Here is a 17,556-nt window from a genome sequence, read left to right as displayed (position 1 = left end):
TTAAGAAAAATTCAAAAATATCGATCATCGTATTAATAATAGGGTGCATTTTAAAATTTTTTTTTCTTAATTTTAAATTTATTTTTGCAACAATGATTTCTGTTCAAATACTAACTTGGTGATTTCTATTCAAATATTAACGGTAGAGGTATTTTTTTTTTTTACTTTTCTAAGTTAAGAGTATTTTTAAATTTTTAAGAGTCCATGGGTATTTTGAAATAAAACTTTAACATATTCCATCTAAAATTAATGACAATAAATTTTTTGAACTTTTTTTTTTAAAGTTTAATGGTATTTTTTAAGCTTTTGAAAGTTTATAGATATTTTTTACAAAAAGTATGAAGTTCAGGGACATTTTTTTATAATTTAACCTATTTTAAATAATAATAAAAAATGACTTTATGAACCTTTTAAACTTATTCTAAAAAACTCTAGAACTCAAATTGTATGTTTTAAAAAAGAACCAAAACATACATATTCTTAAAAACTCAAGACATGACTAAAATATACCTATTCTTCAAAATTCAAGAACTAATAAGATAATTAAATTACACTCTCTTCATGATTCTTTTCATATAATATATATGGGATATGGATTTAAACATTCGATTAATCGAATGAGTATGTATCCATTATCTTTGAATTAGGCCTATGTTGGCCATTCTCTATATGGATTATAGTTTCCAGTTTATAGGGTTTAAATTTTCTCCCCTAATTTGCATAGTAATTGTTAAGATGACGACAACGATTATTATTATTATTATTAAGGTTATTTTCAAATAAAGAAAAATGAATCAATTTATTTACAAATATAGTAAAATATCACTATCTATCTATGATAGACCTCGATAGATATCTTTCCATATATGGTAGATGTCTATCGCAATCTATCATTGATAGACAGTGACACTTTGCTATACTTGAAAATATTTTCAATAGTTTTATCATTTAAAATAATTAACCTTATTATTATTATTATTATTTATTAGAAAAATTTTCAAAAATAAAAAAATAAGGAAGACTATTTATACACAATAACAAAATTTAATCTTATTTGATAGAGGTTGATAAAAGTCTATCAATGTCTATTAATGATAGAAATTGATCGAAGTCTATCAGTAATTTTTTTGCTATTTTTATAAATAGTTTGATATTTTTTTCTATCTATAAAAATTTTCCTTATTATTTTCATTATTATTAAGATTAAAAAAAATAATAATAAAAAAAAGGAGTCGGTCGGGTTCCACTGGACCGGATTAGAAAATTTTGACATTTCGAATTTATAGCCGTTTGAAAGAGGCTCAATTTCTATAGCCCGCTCGCCATTTCAAATCTTCGAATTCAATCTCAAACCCTACGTGACCGTTGCTCTCTCTAGCTCTTTCTCTCTTTCCACTAAGCTCTCTCACTTCTTCTTCACCACCAAAATTCTTGGAATTTCTCTCGAAATTCACGTCCTCCATCTCTCTTTCAAGCCATGGAAGGTACTCTCTCTCCCTCTCTCTCTCGGGCTGGATTTTGTAGGGAAAGTAGTGGATCCAGATCGTTTGTTGATTTGCTTGATTTCTTAATTGGGGAAATGTTGTTTCAATTTCAGATGCAATGGCAGTCGTCTCAGAATTATGCTCTCCGGTTGTTCCTTGTTGTGATTCAAAGTCTCTGCCTTCAATTTCCGGTTCAGGTTCGTTAATTCTTTCTTTTCTTTTTTTTTTTCTCCCCTAACGATTCTTTCTTGGCTTCGATGTGCAAAGAATGTTTGCTTTCATGGATCTGTTCCGACCCAGAAGATATTGTTCTGGCTTTGTTCTTTTTTATGGTTGTAATGGGAAAGACTATAGAGCAATCAAGCTAGAGCCCTAGGATTTTCTGTTGTTTACTTGTTTTTGTTCTCCTTTGTATGTTTCTTTCTGTTATTTTTCTACTTGCACTTCTTCTTTCAATTTTTTCTTGATTTCTGTTCGGCAACTGAAAATTCATGGATTTACTTTCTTCATGACCAATTCTTATGTGCTTAGGGTTATCCTTTCCATTAACTTGTTTCCTTCTTTTCTCTGGTTCTATTTCACTAAATTTCTGAGTGGTTCAGACGTTGATTTGGGAGAGTCTTTTGAATGCGCTGATAAGATGGAGAATGAAGTGTCCAGTGAAGCCGAATTAGCATCCCCACATGGAGAGCATACTCTTCCAATCCTGCAAAAAGTCATTGACTTGGGCAACAAAATTAAGGTATGAAATACTTGAGATCTGGTTTTTTTTTAATTGGCTGCTTAGAAATTCTTAATATGGTGTAATTACTTTTCATCATTCGTGCTCTATTGAGTATATTTGACAATGTTAAATTCTTTTTTATTCTTTTTTCCAATTGAAAACTTGGCAGTTAATACCTTGTTAATTTCTGGTTTCAGAATTTGAAGAATGAACATATGCTCCTAACTGAACGGTTCAAACTAGACACTGACGCTTTTCCAGGTTCTGATGTTGTAAAAACTCTTCACCTTCTAGGTATTCCTCTACTAACCAACCATTTTCCATCATTTCCTTTTTAAAATAATTACTCCTTAGAAACTAATCCTTGCTGCTTTTTTTTCTTTTAGGTACACAGCATGAACGTTTGAAGAAGAAATACCTTGAAGAGTCCATTGAGCGAAAGAGACTTTACAATGAAGTGATTGAACTGAAAGGGAATATTAGAGTTTTCTGCCGATGTAGACCATTGAATCAAAGCGAATTAGAAAATGGATCTACCTCTGTGATTGAATTCGATTCGTCTCAGGAAAATGAGATTCAAATTCTTTCTTCTGATTCTTCAAAAAAACTGTTTAAATTTGATCATGTGTTCAAGACTGAGGACAGCCAAGGTGATTGTGGGAAATAGTGCCTAATTTAAGTTACAGTGAATAATTATTAATCCACGTCTTGATGATGGGTTTCCTAATTTGCAGGAACTGTTTTCAGTCAAGCTAAACCTGTTGTAGCTTCAGTGATGGATGGCTATAATGTCTGCATATTTGCTTATGGACAAACTGGAACAGGGAAAACATTTACTATGGAGGGAACGCCTGAAAACAGAGGAGTCAACTATCGGACTCTGAAAGAGCTGTTTAAGATTTCAGAAGATAGAGATGGCGTTATGAAATATGAATTGTACGTCAGTATGTTGGAGGTTTACAATGAGAAGATAAGGGATCTCTTGGCAGATAACTCCAACCCAAATCTAAAGAAGTGAGTTTTTTTTCTCTCTGATAACTTTTCATGGATGGTTCCGTATGTCTATATTACATGGCATATTTGGGGATGGTGATGTATGTAATGCTGTAGGGTAGAATGCTTTTGGTTCAAGAAATTTAATAATCATATGAAGCTGCTTGTATTACTGCTCTAAGATGTCTGTTACTAAATACTAATTTTTTGCAAGATGTCCTCCCCTAGACTTGAAAGTTCGACTAATGAACACTTGAAACACTTAAACGATTAGTTATGTTGAAAATATTGGAAGAAATTGTTAACATGAGATTTGTTTTAAGGTTGGAGATTAAGCAAGCAGCAGAAGGAACACAGGAAGTTCCTGGACTGGTTGAAGCTCAAGTGTATGGAACTGAAGAAGTGTGGGAACTACTTAAATCTGGAAGCCGGGCAAGATCTGTTGGGTCCACCAGTGCTAATGAGCTAAGCAGCCGCTCCCATTGGTAAAGTTTTTGTCTGATCACCATGTGCTGAATCATCATGAAGAATATGTTAAGAGATATCCTCTACTAACATCTTTTACAACAAAATTGATACACTTTTCCTTATGGCAACTACTTAAAACGACACATGTTAAGTAAATTTTGTTTTTTACAAGATGATATGACAAATAGAAATTCTTAGGCATACCAATCACAATTTGTTTGCAGCTTGTTGCGAGTCACTGTCAAAGGAGAGAATCTTATAAACGGACAGAGGACAAAGAGTCATCTTTGGCTGGTGGACTTGGCTGGTAGCGAGCGTGTGGGGAGGATTGATGTTGATGGTGAAAGATTAAAGGAATCTCAATTCATTAATAAATCACTTTCCGCTCTTGGTGATGTCATCTCTGCCTTGGCTTCTAAAACAGCTCACATTCCTTACAGGCATTTCTCCATCCAACTCTCCTTTTTGTCCTGGAAATTTTCTTGGTATAATGGACTGACTTTTGTTTATTTGTCTTGTAACAGAAACTCAAAGCTCACTCATTTGCTGCAAAGCTCTCTAGGTGTGGGGACTTTACCTTAATAATTTGCTCCTTAATCTTTACTATGAAGTCTCAGTCTGAGCTTCAATTTCGAGGTCTCTCTGTTACTGGTTATATTTTTATTAGCGTGGACACTAATTGAAATTCTACATGCAGGAGGAGATTGCAAAACCCTGATGTTTGTACAGATTAGTCCTAGTGCAGCCGATGTTGGAGAGACACTCTGCTCACTAAATTTTGCAAGCCGTGTTAGGGGGATCGAGAATGCCCCTGCTCGCAAACAGACCGATCTCACAGACCTGTTCAAGTTCAAGCAAATGGTATACGAACCCCGGAAAGTTCAGATTGTACTTTTTAAAGATTCTTCTTTCTGTGTTTTGGCCTTGTTTTAAACAATCGTTGTTGAACATATAGGCAGAAAAGTCCAAGCATGACGAGAAGGAAATGAAGAAGTTACAAGACACTGTACAATATTTGCAGTTAAGACTCACGGCTAAGGAACATACTTACAGGAATCTTCAAGAGAAGGTAAGTTGATATAAAGTCTGTAACCAAGTTCTTGTAGTAAGCTACGGCCTCCGATCCTCAAAAATTTGAAGTTCTTCATTTTTGCTGGACCTTACATCATTGCACAATTTGCTTACATGATCTAAGTGAACAATAGATTATTGTTTGTGTACTAACAGGTTCGACAAAAAATTATTGTTTGTGTACTAACAGGTTCGAGATCTCGAGAGCCAACTAGTGGATGAGAGGAAAGCCAGACTAAAACAAGAAAATAGAGCTCTTGCTACTGTTGCTGGTGCCTCTCAGCCTTCGGCAATGCAATCTCTTCCAAAGCTGGCAGCTCCTAAAACCATTACAGAGAAGAAACCACCATTGGGTCCTTCAAAGCTAAGGCTTCCCCTGAGAAAGATAACAAATTTTGTGCCGCCAACGTCCCCCGTACCATCCAAAAAAAGGCGTGTCTCTTCATTCATAAGCATTGCTCCTCCAACAGAAGGCAAAGAAAATGTCCCCAAAATGAACACAATTGCAGCAAACACAAGAAATCTTCGTATACCAAGACGAAGTTCGCTAGCTGTTAGGCCAACTTCAACAATGACTACGACAACGACAACAACGACAACACAGGTTTTTCAACCCAAGAGACGGGTCTCGATTGCTACACTTCGTCCAGAGTTGCACTCTCACATGTCAACCCCACTCCAGACATCTGCCTCAAAATTCAATAATGGAAATGCTGCACTGGGGCCACAATTATTTGCAGCAAGGAAAGCAAGGTACTCAAAGCTGTTCTCTCCATTACCAGAGTTCCAAACAACAGTAGAGGCAACACCTATTGCTGCCATGAGGAGCAGTAGTAAATTCATGGGAAGCCCTCCAACACATGGTGGTGGTTCAAGAAATGGTAAAGTTATAGCATTACAAAGAAAACCAATTGTGTGGAGTCCTCTCAAGTTGAGAGGACTGAAAAATTTCAGGAGGCCATCTTTAATACCATCTCGAACTTCCTCGACCGAGTTTCAATGACAACATCGTCTTCAACTTTTCTGTTCAATGCTATTTTCTTCTCTAACATCTCCTCTCTTCCCATCAAAGAGAAAGCTCATCAATGTGGAGTCCTCTCAAGTTGTTTGCTGAAATCTTGCAGGATGCCATCTTTAAGTACTGTATCGATTGATCTTCCCACCGAGTTTCTTCAATGACGACACATCATCGTTTTAACCTTTGTACAACAGTGTTTCTCCTTTAACCTCTCTTCACTCTCTCTACAATAGTTATCCGTGTATTTGTTTTTTTTTTTTCTTTTATTCATACAATATTTCTTTTCTTGGATGTTATTGCTTTATTGTTTGCTTCTGGCTTACCAAATGAAGTATCAGAAGACAAGTTAGTCCAGATTTTACTCTTTTTACTTTGAGAGTTTGCATTCCTTTAGAGATAGGAATGTTAGTTTCGTATTCTTTGGTCATCAACGTGAACTATTGAAAAACTCCTGAAATAGTCAAAATCCATACAATGAGGAAAATTTATATAAAACTATAAAAAGCCCTCCAATTATCTCAATTAACCAACTAATTGTTTCGTTTTTTCTTTTCTTTTCTTTTCTTTTATATTCTTATTGGGGTAAGAACATGAAATATATTATGTAGACATTTTAATAAACCCAACAGGTGAGTGGATGACTAGATAATGATTATAATATTAGTATGTTCTTAATCTTTTACAACGTTTGAGGCAAGGAATTGGCTATTATAGTTCTAAGTTATTATAAGTTATAATAATTTGTGTTTGAAGTATAAATTATTTTAGTTTAGGTTATAATAGTATGTATTTGAGGTGTAAACTATTTTAGTTTGAGAAAGAAATAGTAAACACGATAGTAATAAATAAGAAAATGATGAATATAAAATAGTAAAAAGGTAGAAAATGAGGGTTTTTGAAATAGTGTTGATTGTAGCTAATTGAGGAATACGAAATAGTATTTATCATAGCAAGAGATTGTTATTGGGTATAGATTAATTTGGTTTAGGTTATAATAATATGTGTTTGAGGTGTAAATTATTTTAGCTTGAGAATGAAATAATAAACACTGTACCAATGAATAAAAAAAATGATGAATGTAAAATAATAGAAACTGTAGCAAATAGTAAATATAAATGAGAGTTTTGAAATAAAAATAGTATTTACTGTAGTAAGAGGTGATTATTATAGTTTCAGGATTATTTTCGCCCCAAACACACCATGAGTAGTTACTGAAATTATGAACTTAACATGAGATGCATTTGGTTTTTTAACTAAAAAAGATCTATTATTATGTCACTTAAGGTTTTAATTAAGCTTCCATCTATTTTCTATAATTGATCCAATAGATAATCTATAGGGTCAAATAATAGAAATTGGTTGTAGGATTCTCAAGTTGCATATTACATCATGCGAACTCAACCAAAATTTATCTAATAAATATGTCACATTAGCATGTTAATAATAATAAAGACGTGAATTTGATAATGAAATACACCACCACATATGATATCCTTTAAATTCAATATTCGATCTCTCATCCTCACATTTGTTGAACTTTAAAAAACAAAAAAAAATAGAAACTAAATAGAAATACAATTCAAAGTTCAAATACATAAAGACAAGTTTTTAAAGCTCATAGACTTAAATAAACACAATAATCAAACTACAATGACTAAATCATTTTTTTTAAAATACAACTAGGATAGAAGGATTTGAATCACAGACCACATAGTTACCAAAACACTCGAATATTAATTGAGTTATGCTCGGTTTAGCGACTAAATCTAATTTAACCCTTATGGCTATCATTCATTTACATGATTAATAATCCACCTTAGAACAGAAGTGAGATCATCGTTATAGTTTTTCATTAACTAATTAACATTCTCCATGCTAACTTGAATAAAGATAATTATTACTTTCTCTAAATTTGAAGGGTCAACCCTCTACCATTGAACCAAAAAAATAAAGAAATGTTTCTCAAAAGAAAAAAAAAAAAAAAAAAAGCATTATTAGACCTTTTATAGACAACTTAAATAAAAAGGAGCAAACCCTAGTTCTAAAATTTTGTCATTTCTAGCTTTTTATTTCAATGATGATGGAGAAGAGACCCACATAGAGAACTAAGAACCAAAACGCAGCTTAGTGGGCCGAGTTGGGACTGCATGGAAGGCCCATCAAATATTTTTTAAAATAATAATAATAATAAAAGTAGCCGTTGGCCATTTCGCTTTCGGATTGAATAGAAATCGACCGTTGGAACAACAAAGATACGTTACCAATTATCTAAAAGCCCTCTCCTTTGACTTCTCCACTTGGAGAGACAAAAAGGGAATTTATTAACCAACAACAATTTCAAATCACACTCTGTTTTTTTAGGGAGAGAAATTGTACCCCCAAATCATTCTTGACCCCTCAATTTTTCATGGGTATTTAGAGAGAGAGATACAGAATAAAAGAGAGAAAGAGAGAGAGATTTTTTTTATTCTTCAATTCAATCAAAATGGTTGCTAAAACCCCACCAAAACAAAAGAGAATGGTAGCATCAGCAGCAGCAGCCACTCTCAACCCAATTCAAGTGAGAGAAACACTAAAGAAGGTAAAAGGAAAGTTGATGGTTTGGTTTCCCATTTGGGGAATTTTTTGTAAAAATTTCAAATTAGTCCTGTTTTGAGTGTGATTTTCATTAGAACTCTTTTTGCTGTGATTTAAGTTTTTGGAGAAAATTTGAAGATCTCATCTGGGTCTTTCTTCACTTCTAGAGTTTTAGAAAGCCATGATGAGAACAAGGTTTCAATCTTTCATTTCATTATCTGTGTTTCATTTCTCTAATCTGGATTCTTCATTTTCAGTATATTTTCTCATCTCAAAGGTTGAAATTTTAAATTCTTCACTTTTTTGGGAAATAAACACTCTGGTCTTTGGTTTCCCCTGCTCAAGTTCAGCTTCAATATTTGAAAACCCACAAATGGAGGATTATTAAACTCAGTTCCCAATAACAAATACAAGATTGAACAAACTTCTTAACCTTGTTTTTCATACATAAATTGCAGATCCCATTTGGGATCTTCATCCTCAGTCTACTTTTTCAGCTCAAATGATGTAAAATATATATACACATATATACACATTCTTGTTCTTGTTCATTTTCTCAGGAAACAAACAGTCCCCACTCAACTTCAGCTGGAACTTGCAATCCAATACGTTTTCATTCTAGGAATCCATAAATGGATGGAAAAAAATCCATCTTGTTCTTACATATTTTAAACTAATTTCTCTCGTCTTGTATGTCTTTGAAGGTGGAAATGTGCATGAATAGGCTACAAGAATTGCAATTCACAGTAACAGGAGGGAACAAAGTGATTTCTGGGGTGAGCCTTAGCCCACGTAGTACAAGAACCTATCTTAAGACAAGCCTCAGATGTAAACAGGAATCTGTAAGGTATAATTTCTTCTTCCTACCAATTTTTATTGGTTTTGTGTAAAGTTGAGTTTTTCTTTTTCTTTTTCTTAATTACTGAAATGGGTTCTTCTCTGTTTTCAACTTTGAAGGATAAAAAATGGAGGAGGCAGGAAATCTCCAGTGGGGAAGTTCCCAGCAAATGCAGGAGGTCTCTTTCTAAACTTATTAATGGATTGAATTTTTCTTGTCTTCTGAAATTTCTTGCCTTTTCTTTTTGGGTCAGTTGCATGTTTCAATTTTTTTCCTTTTTTTTTTCAAATAAAGTTGCATGTCACAATTAATAAAGAATGGCCGTTTTATATACTGAAAAGATTTTAATCCTTCATTAATATGTATAATAAAGGTATTTAAGAAAGAATGAAGTATTCATACCCAAGTATTTTTTTTTTTTTAAACATCCAATATCTTGATTTTGGCACATGATTTCTTTACATTTCTTTCTTTTTTTTTCTTCTTTTTTTTTTTGTTTCTTTTCAATTCACTATTCAGAAATTTGTAGTTTTAGAAAGAATTGAGTAATATAAACAAGAGGACAATGATTAAGTGCAGCCTAATTGCACTTAATCCCATTTTTCTTGTCTGGTATTAAAAAAAATCCAATATTAACAAATATTTACTAGTACATAGTCTGGGTTGCACAAAAATGGGTGCAGTGTAGGCTAGACCAATTTTTTTCTAAACAAAAATAGTCAATTTGTGAGAACACATGAAAATATATTTGTAGTTTTAGAAAGAATAGGGTAATATGAACAAAAATAAGTAAATTATGGGAACACGTGAAAAGAAATTAAATCTTTAAAAATAGGTAATTTGTGAGAAGACATGAAAAAAATTAAATCTTTAAAAATAGTTTTCCACATATATATTTTTACACTCTTAAGAAAGGAAGGGAAAAAAAAAAAAAAAGAAGAGAATTTGTATTAAAAAGTGAACAAATAAGTTGAGGAATGGAGTTGAGTTTTTCCCCCCTCATTTTGTACAGGGGAGTGGAAGAGGATGTCTTTACCAGCAATGCTTGTAGGTGAAACCATTGGGGAAATACTGACTGCAAGCAAGTTTGCAAGAGAGATGGTTGAAGCAGTTACCAACAACACCAACAAAAACACATCAATGGATGACCCGAAAACTCCATTGACGACACGACAAAGAAACCGCAAACCAAACATAGAAGATTCAGAATTAAGAGCAAGAAGGAAAAGAGAGAAGCAAGAGAAGTTTCAATCAAAACGAACTGAATCACATTCTCCATCACTTCAACGAGTTCGGTCCCGAATCAACTTCAAGGTTGTTTCACCTCCAACGAAAAGAGATGTTGTTGATAAAGAGAATGCACGGTATATGGCTAATCGAGTGTCACCTAGGAACAGGCCATGGACGAAAAAGACCATACTTTTTCCAAATCCTTTATTCCTATCAACAGATAACTCCTCACAACAACCAAAGTTTTGCAGAACGAAGTCTCCAGTGATCACAAAAACTAGACAACAAACTCCACATAAGTTCTTGATCAAGTCTCCAGTATCAGCTTCAAAGTTTCAGGTGAAGATCAAAAGCCCACCGGTAGTGATCACACGATCACCAACAAGACCGGTGGTGATCACACTATCGCCAACGAGACAGGTAAGCTTGAATAAGCAGTCTCCAAAGAGATCCGCTGCCTCCAAGCTGCGTCGGTCGTTTTCACCATCAAGGCTGGTAGCTTCCAAGCTGAGGCAACCATTCTCACCTGCAAGACTTACAGCTTCCAAGCTGAGACAATCATTTTCACCTTCAAGATTGGCTGCTAGGTTGGTGTCTCCCCTGAAAAGCAGAAAAAGTGTACAAAAGTATGATGGGAACATTAATCTGAGTGGATTGAAACAGAGACCAATCAACATACAGATGAGAATTTGAAGGGGGGAGGGACAGTTGCTCTAAATATGATTCTTTTGTTTGATATTTTCTCAATGTCTATAGTGTTTATTCTCGTGTGTGCGATTGGTTACTCCATTCCATCACATTGCATCAGCTTGTGAAAATCAATAAAGGAAGCTTCCGGTTCACTTCAAAAACAGATACTACTAAGTAGTAAAAGTAAAATCAAACAAAATGTTGTTTCTCAATGTATATTATTTATTCTCTTTGCATAAAAGGAAAGTCTGGTCAATTAAAAACAGCTGGACCCCACTTACAAAATGTGCAAATCAATCAACATTATGTGTTGTTTGTTGATGTTACATGAGGAAAAATGTTGACTTGGAAAGAAAAACCTGTGCCATTTTATATCATCAAACCAGAATATATTGTACACTAATGATACACTTTCTATTCACCACTGGATACAAATTTGAAAAACATGTATCCCTAAAAACCTCCCCACCCCAACAAAATCAATAAGAAAAAAGAACAAAAACAGATTAGCATAGCTCAATGTGTCCCTCTTTTTTCCCTTTTCCCATTTAGAATCTCATCATGCTTGTAAACCAGCAAGGGATCTCTTCACTTCATACACTCAACAAGGACGGCAGAGGGGAAAGGACAAATGAGCAGATAAACCCAGCTGAAGTAGTTTGAAGATGCTAATCTTTCACAACTTCCTCAGGAGATGAAGTTTTCCCTGTTCTCCCTCCCAGCACCAGCACCCGTCGCATCATCCCTGTCAACAGTTCTTCACAATCATGGAGATTGCCATAATAGATTTTATACTTACTGTGTAAAGGCAAAAAGAAATTTAGACATCTACCGGAATGGAGATGCAAATCTTGTCCGCTCTCTTGGCCTGCCCATGGCTTTATCCTTTGGAGATGAAGTTTTACCTCCCGCACCAGCTTGACGCATCATCTCTGTGAACAATTAAGAAAAATGCAAAATAGAATAGTAAGAATAGTCTATGGTGTGCTAACGTCTTACAACAGACTTCTGGATAGACATTGGTCATAATATTATCTACCTCGTTTTCTCTCAAGCTCTTGATCAAGCTCTTCCTTCCACTTCCTCTGTATTTCAGAATAATGCTTGCTGCTAGATAATAACACACGACGTCACCAACCCAAACATCATGAATACAACAGATGTAAATGATACTATGCCTAATAAAAAACATTCAAAAGTCGAACCTTGGGCTACCAGATTCCGACTGACCATCAACTAGAAGTCCTTTCCAATCGTTGAGTTGTGACCTTTGATCATTTGCATTACCCCTGCTCCCACTCCCTGGGCTATCGGTGCCAAATGCATCAAGTGCTGGGGATGGATTACCAGGACTTCGACTTGGCGACCGGCTTTTTGGGGGCAATTTCAAGTATTTAGGAGTACTTTCATTTTGTTTACTCTCGATAAAAACTGGAGAGCAGGATTCATTCAAACTATTGTAGAACTCCTCATAAAGCGGTGACTGCAGTTTCTTCAATTCAAGAGCCTAAGCCAAAAATATCAAACATAACAATTTAGAACAAACAAGTTCCTTTAATAAAACACCAAAAGAAAGGGAAAATTAGAAAGAAAAAAATAATGGCCATCTCAAACAGAAAATCGGAACCTTTTCATCCAAGAAAGCTTTAATTTTCGATTCAGTAAGCTCATCCTCATCTTCAGAAAATGATCGCCCGCTAGGAAATGAGAAGTTTTGGTCCTCATCAAGAACTCCAGAACAGCTTCCAGGAGCAAGAGTTTCCTCATGTAAATTGCTTCCTTGGTCTAATACTGGACTTCTATCAAATTTGCAATCCTCATCATCAGAAGGCTCGCAAATTGGGTTATAACTCTATTGCCATAAGATTAAGAAAAAATAAATAAATAAAGAAGATGTTAATTTCCAGAGCTTTGTAAACGAACAAAAGTGGCATCCAGACATTGAAAAAAGAAAAATAATAATAATAAAGGAGGAGAAGGAGAAGAAGAAACAAACTGTTTTCCTCACCTTCATGTTCTCATGTATAATAGAAGAGCCGATTTTTACTTCATCTAACATAAAATCATCCTTGTCATCAATCTGACACATTTCGTCATCACTGTTTCCTCTCCATATATCACTTTCTAGTTTGTTTGCAGTGTATACCTTTGAGCAGCTCAGACTATCCAAATTACAAATATCACTTGATCCAGGATGTGTTGCAGTTTTACTGTTAAAAGGAAAAGAAAAGGTGTCAAAAACCTGAATAATTGAAAGCAGGTAAATGCAGTCTTTTATAGTCACTGAACTCGTGGATTCACCTCATTTCATGTTCTGAAGTATATAAAGGAGAACGGATTTCCAGGGGCTCCTGGTGATGGAAACTTTACCGTTATAAACATGAAAACAAATAATCATGAATAATTATTCTGGTTTTTGTCTTGAGATTATAAAGTCTATTAAAAACTATTAGGAAGATTGTCTAACCGTGCATGCATCACTCGACGCAAGTTGAGATTCTGCCTCCTCCCCGGTAACAAAAGGATGCTGCACGCAACAAAATAGAAAGGTTAGATGATAGTTAAAACAATCACTCCTTTGGCACCGTTTCTGTCAGTGTATTATACGTCATTGCTAGAATAAAAGAGGAAAGATGCTACTAGAGCCTCTGCAGCTCACTGTTTGTTTATATTAAGTACAGAAAAAATATCAATCAAGTTAAGAATCACCTTCAAAAGTTCAGAGGCAGTTGGTCGTAAGTTTGGTTCCCTGCAATTTGACCCACATTGAATTGACTTTCCATGAGAAATAGTGACAGATAGAAGCAAAAGAAAAATATTTCAAATGAATCTCGAAGTTCAAACATTGTAAAGCTATGATTAGCATTCTGAAGATCAGGGTTAGAAATGCAAAGTAATGAAACATACTTCTGCAAACATTTCAACAGAAAATCTTTAGCTTCAACCGAAAGCTGCTCAGGGATTGGTGGATGAGACTTCGTTGTGCCAATATGAAAAAGAGCAGCAACCTAAAACAAGTGAATTGTTAGTGCACTTTACAATAATAATTTAATCAACCCACCACTAAAACATCTTCAAGTTATAAGATACCTCTTGATACTGTTGGCTCCAAGGAGGCTTTCCTGTAGCCATCTCAATAAAAGTGCATCCAACACTCCATATGTCAGCAGAGCTGGGAGCAATTATCACATACTTATGATCATCCATCACACCAAATTAATATTTTGACGAAGGCAAAGCTACATAAGACCACTTATTTTGGGTTTCTAAAAGAAGAATAACCTATCAAAAGCAAAATTTGACACATGCATCTTAATCAAAATCCTTAGTAATAAAAGTACCACTTATTCATAATTCCGTCCTAATGGAGCTCGAATCTGGTTTATCAACTAAATAAATATTTGGTTTGAATTTAACTTTGTCAACAGGATTTGAAATCAACATTTTACAGTTGATAATTGGTATCCATTGTTCAGAAAAGATTGTAGATTCTAAGTAGAGTTCGACATCAGTGAGTTCTTACAAACTATGCCCAGTCTGCAGAATTACTTCAGGAGCCATCCAATATGGAGTACCCTTCATAGACTTTGCTCCTGAAATTGTAGCCTAAAACAAAGAAATTTTGATCAGAATGCAATAACAGTCAAACTAAATAAAAGCCAAGGATCACCGATTTTACCAGCTCGACAACCTGTTTTGATGCCCCAAAATCAGCAAGCTTAATGCATCCCTTGTTATCTACAAGGATATTCGCCCCCTGCAATAGAATACAAGAAATGTTACCTATTTATAACTGACACAGGGAATAAGAAAATTATCTACAAATAATAAAGATCCTAAATACCGACCTTAATGTCTCTGTGCATGATACCATTCTTGTGTAAATATTCCAATCCCAATAATAACTGTTTTGTATATGTTCTTAAAACCTACATACATTTGGTATTAAGGATTAGACACTCGGTGCATCTGACACTAGCATGTAGAAAGTAGTAAAGAGAATAACTTACTGCTTCGGGAAAGGCTCCAAATTTCCCCAGAAGTGATGATATCGATCCACCAGGGACAAATTCCAATAATATATTTAAAGAATCATCCTCTCTGACTGTGCCCAAGTATCTCTAACAAACAACACAATGTATTCAGTGGGAAAAGTAATGGGCTTCTTTATATGAATGAGAAGCAGAAGGCCATACTCACAACAATATTTGGATGAGAAAGATCCTTCAGAAGCTTCACTTCTTCCTCAAGCTCCTGAACATGAGCCTGGTTGTAACAAAAAAAATACTCAAAATTGATAATAAAGGATATATATGTGTGTGTGTGAAATATACACCAATTTGTTCAAAATTTCTTATTGTTGCTCCTTGTCCAATTATATTTGATAACTTCAGTAGTATCTCATAAACCATATTAAAAAATATTAATTAGGCAGACAACAAAGTTTGAAGATTTGTAATAGATTAGAAATTTCTCATTTAATAAATGCAGTCTAATTTAACATAGTGAAACAAATTTATTTTTTTTCTACATCGAGTAATGCCGTTGATACATTGAAGAAAGGTTAAAGATAAAGATTACAAAACACCATAAAAGAGGTAGGAATGTCTTTTAAAGCGTGGAGAGAGCATTGAGGTGCAATAGCCAATTAAAGCTTAAGGGATTTAGTGAGGTGAGCCATAAAATATGCAAAAACAAATATAAATAATTATGAAGCACGAGCTTAGAAAATAAAAAAACAAAAGCAATGAAGCCTTGTTTAAGAAACCATTTCTAGCATTTGCTTTAAAAATAAAGCAAAACAAAACTGAAGAATATAACTTTCATCAAGTATCTAACTTGAATCAATTAAAATACATAATTAACAAAAACTCGAACTAACTAATCGAAATATGTCCAGAAAATTTTGGTAACAAATACATCAGGAATGTGGTTGGTGGCAAATGGAACGTATAGTCAGTCATCGATGATCCGGGATTATCAATTATGTAAACTCATCTATATATAGAAAACAATTAATCAATTCGACCAAGTAGAAAAATCATATTAGATAGCTTCAAAGACGAGAATCAATATTCTAAAATTAAGAAAACGGTAAAAGGAGAGTAACAACAAAATCATATTATGAGAATCAGCTGCGGAAATGGAAATTAGAAGCAAACCTGCGCTTTCTCCTTCGAAGCGCCATTTGCAGCAATCAGAACCTGAAAGAGAAGGGGGAAAAAAGGATAAAAAAGGAGATCCAACACCATACAGTACACAGGAATCCAAAACCAATCTCCAAAGGCAGAATTGAGCAATAAAACCGAACTGAAAAGGCAGCAAACCTGTTTGACAGCAAGAAGCTCTCCAGAGCCAAGATTCATGCCCATATAAACGCGACCAAAGGCGCCGCAACCAATCAACTCGCCTTTGCGCCATCGAATCGGGGGGTCAGTGTCCTTAGGGATGGGAGGGAGAGCAGAGGAAGGGGAATAATGCCTAGAAAAAACTCGGGATTTTCGAATGCTGGAGTTAATCTTATCAACTAGGGCTCCAACTCCAATTGCAGGGGAATGGGAATCATCATTATCAAGTGGAGGGCGAAAGACCAATGATCGGCGAACAGAAGCGAAGATATCTTGCATTTGAGGGATTGGGAAAGAGTGAGAGTGAGGGAAGGGCAAGACTCAGCGAAGAACAGGGAAGAAGGAGAGTGAATTGTAAGAGAAATTTGAGAGTTTCGATTAATGGCGGTCGCCAAGAAAATCAGAATCTAGAGAGAGAGAGAGGAGGGAAAAGAAAGTGGAGACTAATTTTCAAAAAAAGAAAATTAATTATTAAAAAAAAGGAAAAAAAGAAAAGCCGACAGTGCAGTTTTTTTAATTTCGAAGGAATCGCCCTCTGGTGGGGGAGAAGTGTAAAATAAAATAAAATAAAATATAATTTTTTTAAAAAAATTATTTTCTCAAGATTCCTTCCATCGTTTAAATTGGTTTTAATAAGCTGGTCAAAGTAGGCTCAAACTAGGCCTAGTTCCATAATTGACTTCTTTTACCTCTTCTAAGGTCGGAGTTACAAATATTTATATCTTTATGAAATTGTCTTGAATTCGGAAGTCTATAATTCATATATCATTGAAATTAATATATTCATGGAATTAGAATTTGTGTTTAAAGTGTAGAGTTGTTTAATCTAGAATTAGAAAATTTGTGTTAGAGTGTAGAGTTGAATTATTAAGTTGAAATATACGCAATGTTTTTGTAATCTAAAAAGGTATTGTTTTTTTGTGTTTATTTTGTTGCTTAAATTTTTGTTTAACCCCTCACTTGCACACGTATTATCTCAAATTTTTAACAGGAATGTCAACTCAAAATTTTAACATATATTTTACAACTTTTTACATTTACCCATTGTAATTGAGGTAGACAAAATATTCTCGATTCATTCAATCAACAAAATTACAATATAATTATAGATTAGT

The 17,556-nt window shown here is 34.3% G+C and overlaps 3 protein-coding genes across 5 annotated transcripts; 2 read left to right on the top strand and 1 right to left on the bottom strand.

Moving 5' to 3' along the window:
* The first annotated feature begins 1,314 nt into the window (after positions 1 to 1,314).
* On the top strand, positions 1,315 to 6,200 carry LOC120069350 (kinesin-like protein KIN-14S). Its single transcript, XM_039021096.1, has 12 exons — positions 1,315 to 1,484; positions 1,598 to 1,681; positions 2,087 to 2,226; positions 2,406 to 2,502; positions 2,595 to 2,858; positions 2,943 to 3,222; positions 3,525 to 3,686; positions 3,894 to 4,109; positions 4,194 to 4,231; positions 4,367 to 4,530; positions 4,625 to 4,738; positions 4,931 to 6,200. The coding sequence occupies exons 1-12, from the start codon at positions 1,478 to 1,480 to the stop codon at positions 5,741 to 5,743; spliced, it is 2,379 nt and encodes a 792-aa protein (XP_038877024.1). The 5' UTR covers positions 1,315 to 1,477; the 3' UTR covers positions 5,744 to 6,200.
* A 1,849-nt stretch (positions 6,201 to 8,049) lies between these two features.
* Positions 8,050 to 11,304, top strand: LOC120069348 (microtubule-binding protein TANGLED). The gene is made up of 4 exons (XM_039021094.1): positions 8,050 to 8,339; positions 9,040 to 9,182; positions 9,293 to 9,351; positions 10,186 to 11,304. The coding sequence occupies exons 1-4, from the start codon at positions 8,244 to 8,246 to the stop codon at positions 11,094 to 11,096; spliced, it is 1,209 nt and encodes a 402-aa protein (XP_038877022.1). The 5' UTR covers positions 8,050 to 8,243; the 3' UTR covers positions 11,097 to 11,304.
* Positions 11,305 to 11,438: 134 nt separating this feature from the next.
* On the bottom strand, positions 11,439 to 16,900 carry LOC120069347 (mitogen-activated protein kinase kinase kinase NPK1-like). 3 transcript variants are annotated; one of them, XM_039021090.1, is made up of 18 exons: positions 16,421 to 16,900; positions 16,256 to 16,297; positions 15,294 to 15,359; positions 15,104 to 15,214; positions 14,942 to 15,022; positions 14,773 to 14,850; positions 14,617 to 14,699; positions 14,184 to 14,265; positions 14,001 to 14,101; positions 13,803 to 13,842; positions 13,561 to 13,620; positions 13,395 to 13,444; positions 13,102 to 13,303; positions 12,721 to 12,945; positions 12,299 to 12,600; positions 12,133 to 12,203; positions 11,926 to 12,025; positions 11,439 to 11,838 (listed from the first exon to the last, which is right to left on the bottom strand). In XM_039021090.1, the coding sequence occupies exons 1-18, from the start codon at positions 16,718 to 16,720 to the stop codon at positions 11,781 to 11,783; spliced, it is 2,052 nt and encodes a 683-aa protein (XP_038877018.1). In that variant the 5' UTR covers positions 16,721 to 16,900; the 3' UTR covers positions 11,439 to 11,780. The 3 variants fall into 3 exon arrangements, with proteins under 3 accessions (XP_038877018.1, XP_038877020.1, XP_038877021.1); XM_039021092.1 differs by having other exon boundaries at positions 12,133 to 12,200; positions 16,421 to 16,899; XM_039021093.1 differs by lacking the exon at positions 11,439 to 11,838 and having other exon boundaries at positions 11,922 to 12,025.
* Positions 16,901 to 17,556: the final 656 nt, after the last annotated feature.

The sequence above is a fragment of the Benincasa hispida genome, unplaced genomic scaffold, assembly GCF_009727055.1.
Source record: "Benincasa hispida cultivar B227 unplaced genomic scaffold, ASM972705v1 Contig32, whole genome shotgun sequence".
Taxonomy (NCBI): Eukaryota; Viridiplantae; Streptophyta; class Magnoliopsida; order Cucurbitales; family Cucurbitaceae; genus Benincasa; species Benincasa hispida.
Note: the sequence above shows the minus strand (reverse complement) of the source record. Positions and strands in the feature narration are given on the sequence as shown.

What these genes read in the sequence shown, in the direction of transcription:
- LOC120069350 (XM_039021096.1), top strand. An exon ending in TCCAACCCAAATCTAAAGAA is followed by an intron (nt 3,223 to 3,524) that starts GTGAGTTTTTTT and finishes ATTTGTTTTAAG; the next exon opens with GTTGGAGATTAAGCAAGCAG. An exon ending in TGTTCAAGTTCAAGCAAATG is followed by an intron (nt 4,531 to 4,624) that starts GTATACGAACCC and finishes TTGAACATATAG; the next exon opens with GCAGAAAAGTCCAAGCATGA.
- LOC120069348 (XM_039021094.1), top strand. Translation starts at nt 8,244, where the DNA reads ATGGTTGCTAAAACCCCACCAAAACAAAAGAGAATGGTAGCATCAGCA. An exon ending in TGAGAGAAACACTAAAGAAG is followed by an intron (nt 8,340 to 9,039) that starts GTAAAAGGAAAG and finishes ATGTCTTTGAAG; the next exon opens with GTGGAAATGTGCATGAATAG. An exon ending in GTTCCCAGCAAATGCAGGAG is followed by an intron (nt 9,352 to 10,185) that starts GTCTCTTTCTAA and finishes CATTTTGTACAG; the next exon opens with GGGAGTGGAAGAGGATGTCT.
- LOC120069347 (XM_039021090.1), bottom strand. Translation starts at nt 16,720, where the DNA reads ATGCAAGATATCTTCGCTTCTGTTCGCCGATCATTGGTCTTTCGCCCT. An exon ending in TTTCTCATCCAAATATTGTT is followed by an intron (nt 15,215 to 15,293) that starts GTGAGTATGGCC and finishes GTTGTTTGTTAG; the next exon opens with AGATACTTGGGCACAGTCAG. An exon ending in CGTCGAGTGATGCATGCACG is followed by an intron (nt 13,445 to 13,560) that starts GTTAGACAATCT and finishes TTCCATCACCAG; the next exon opens with GAGCCCCTGGAAATCCGTTC.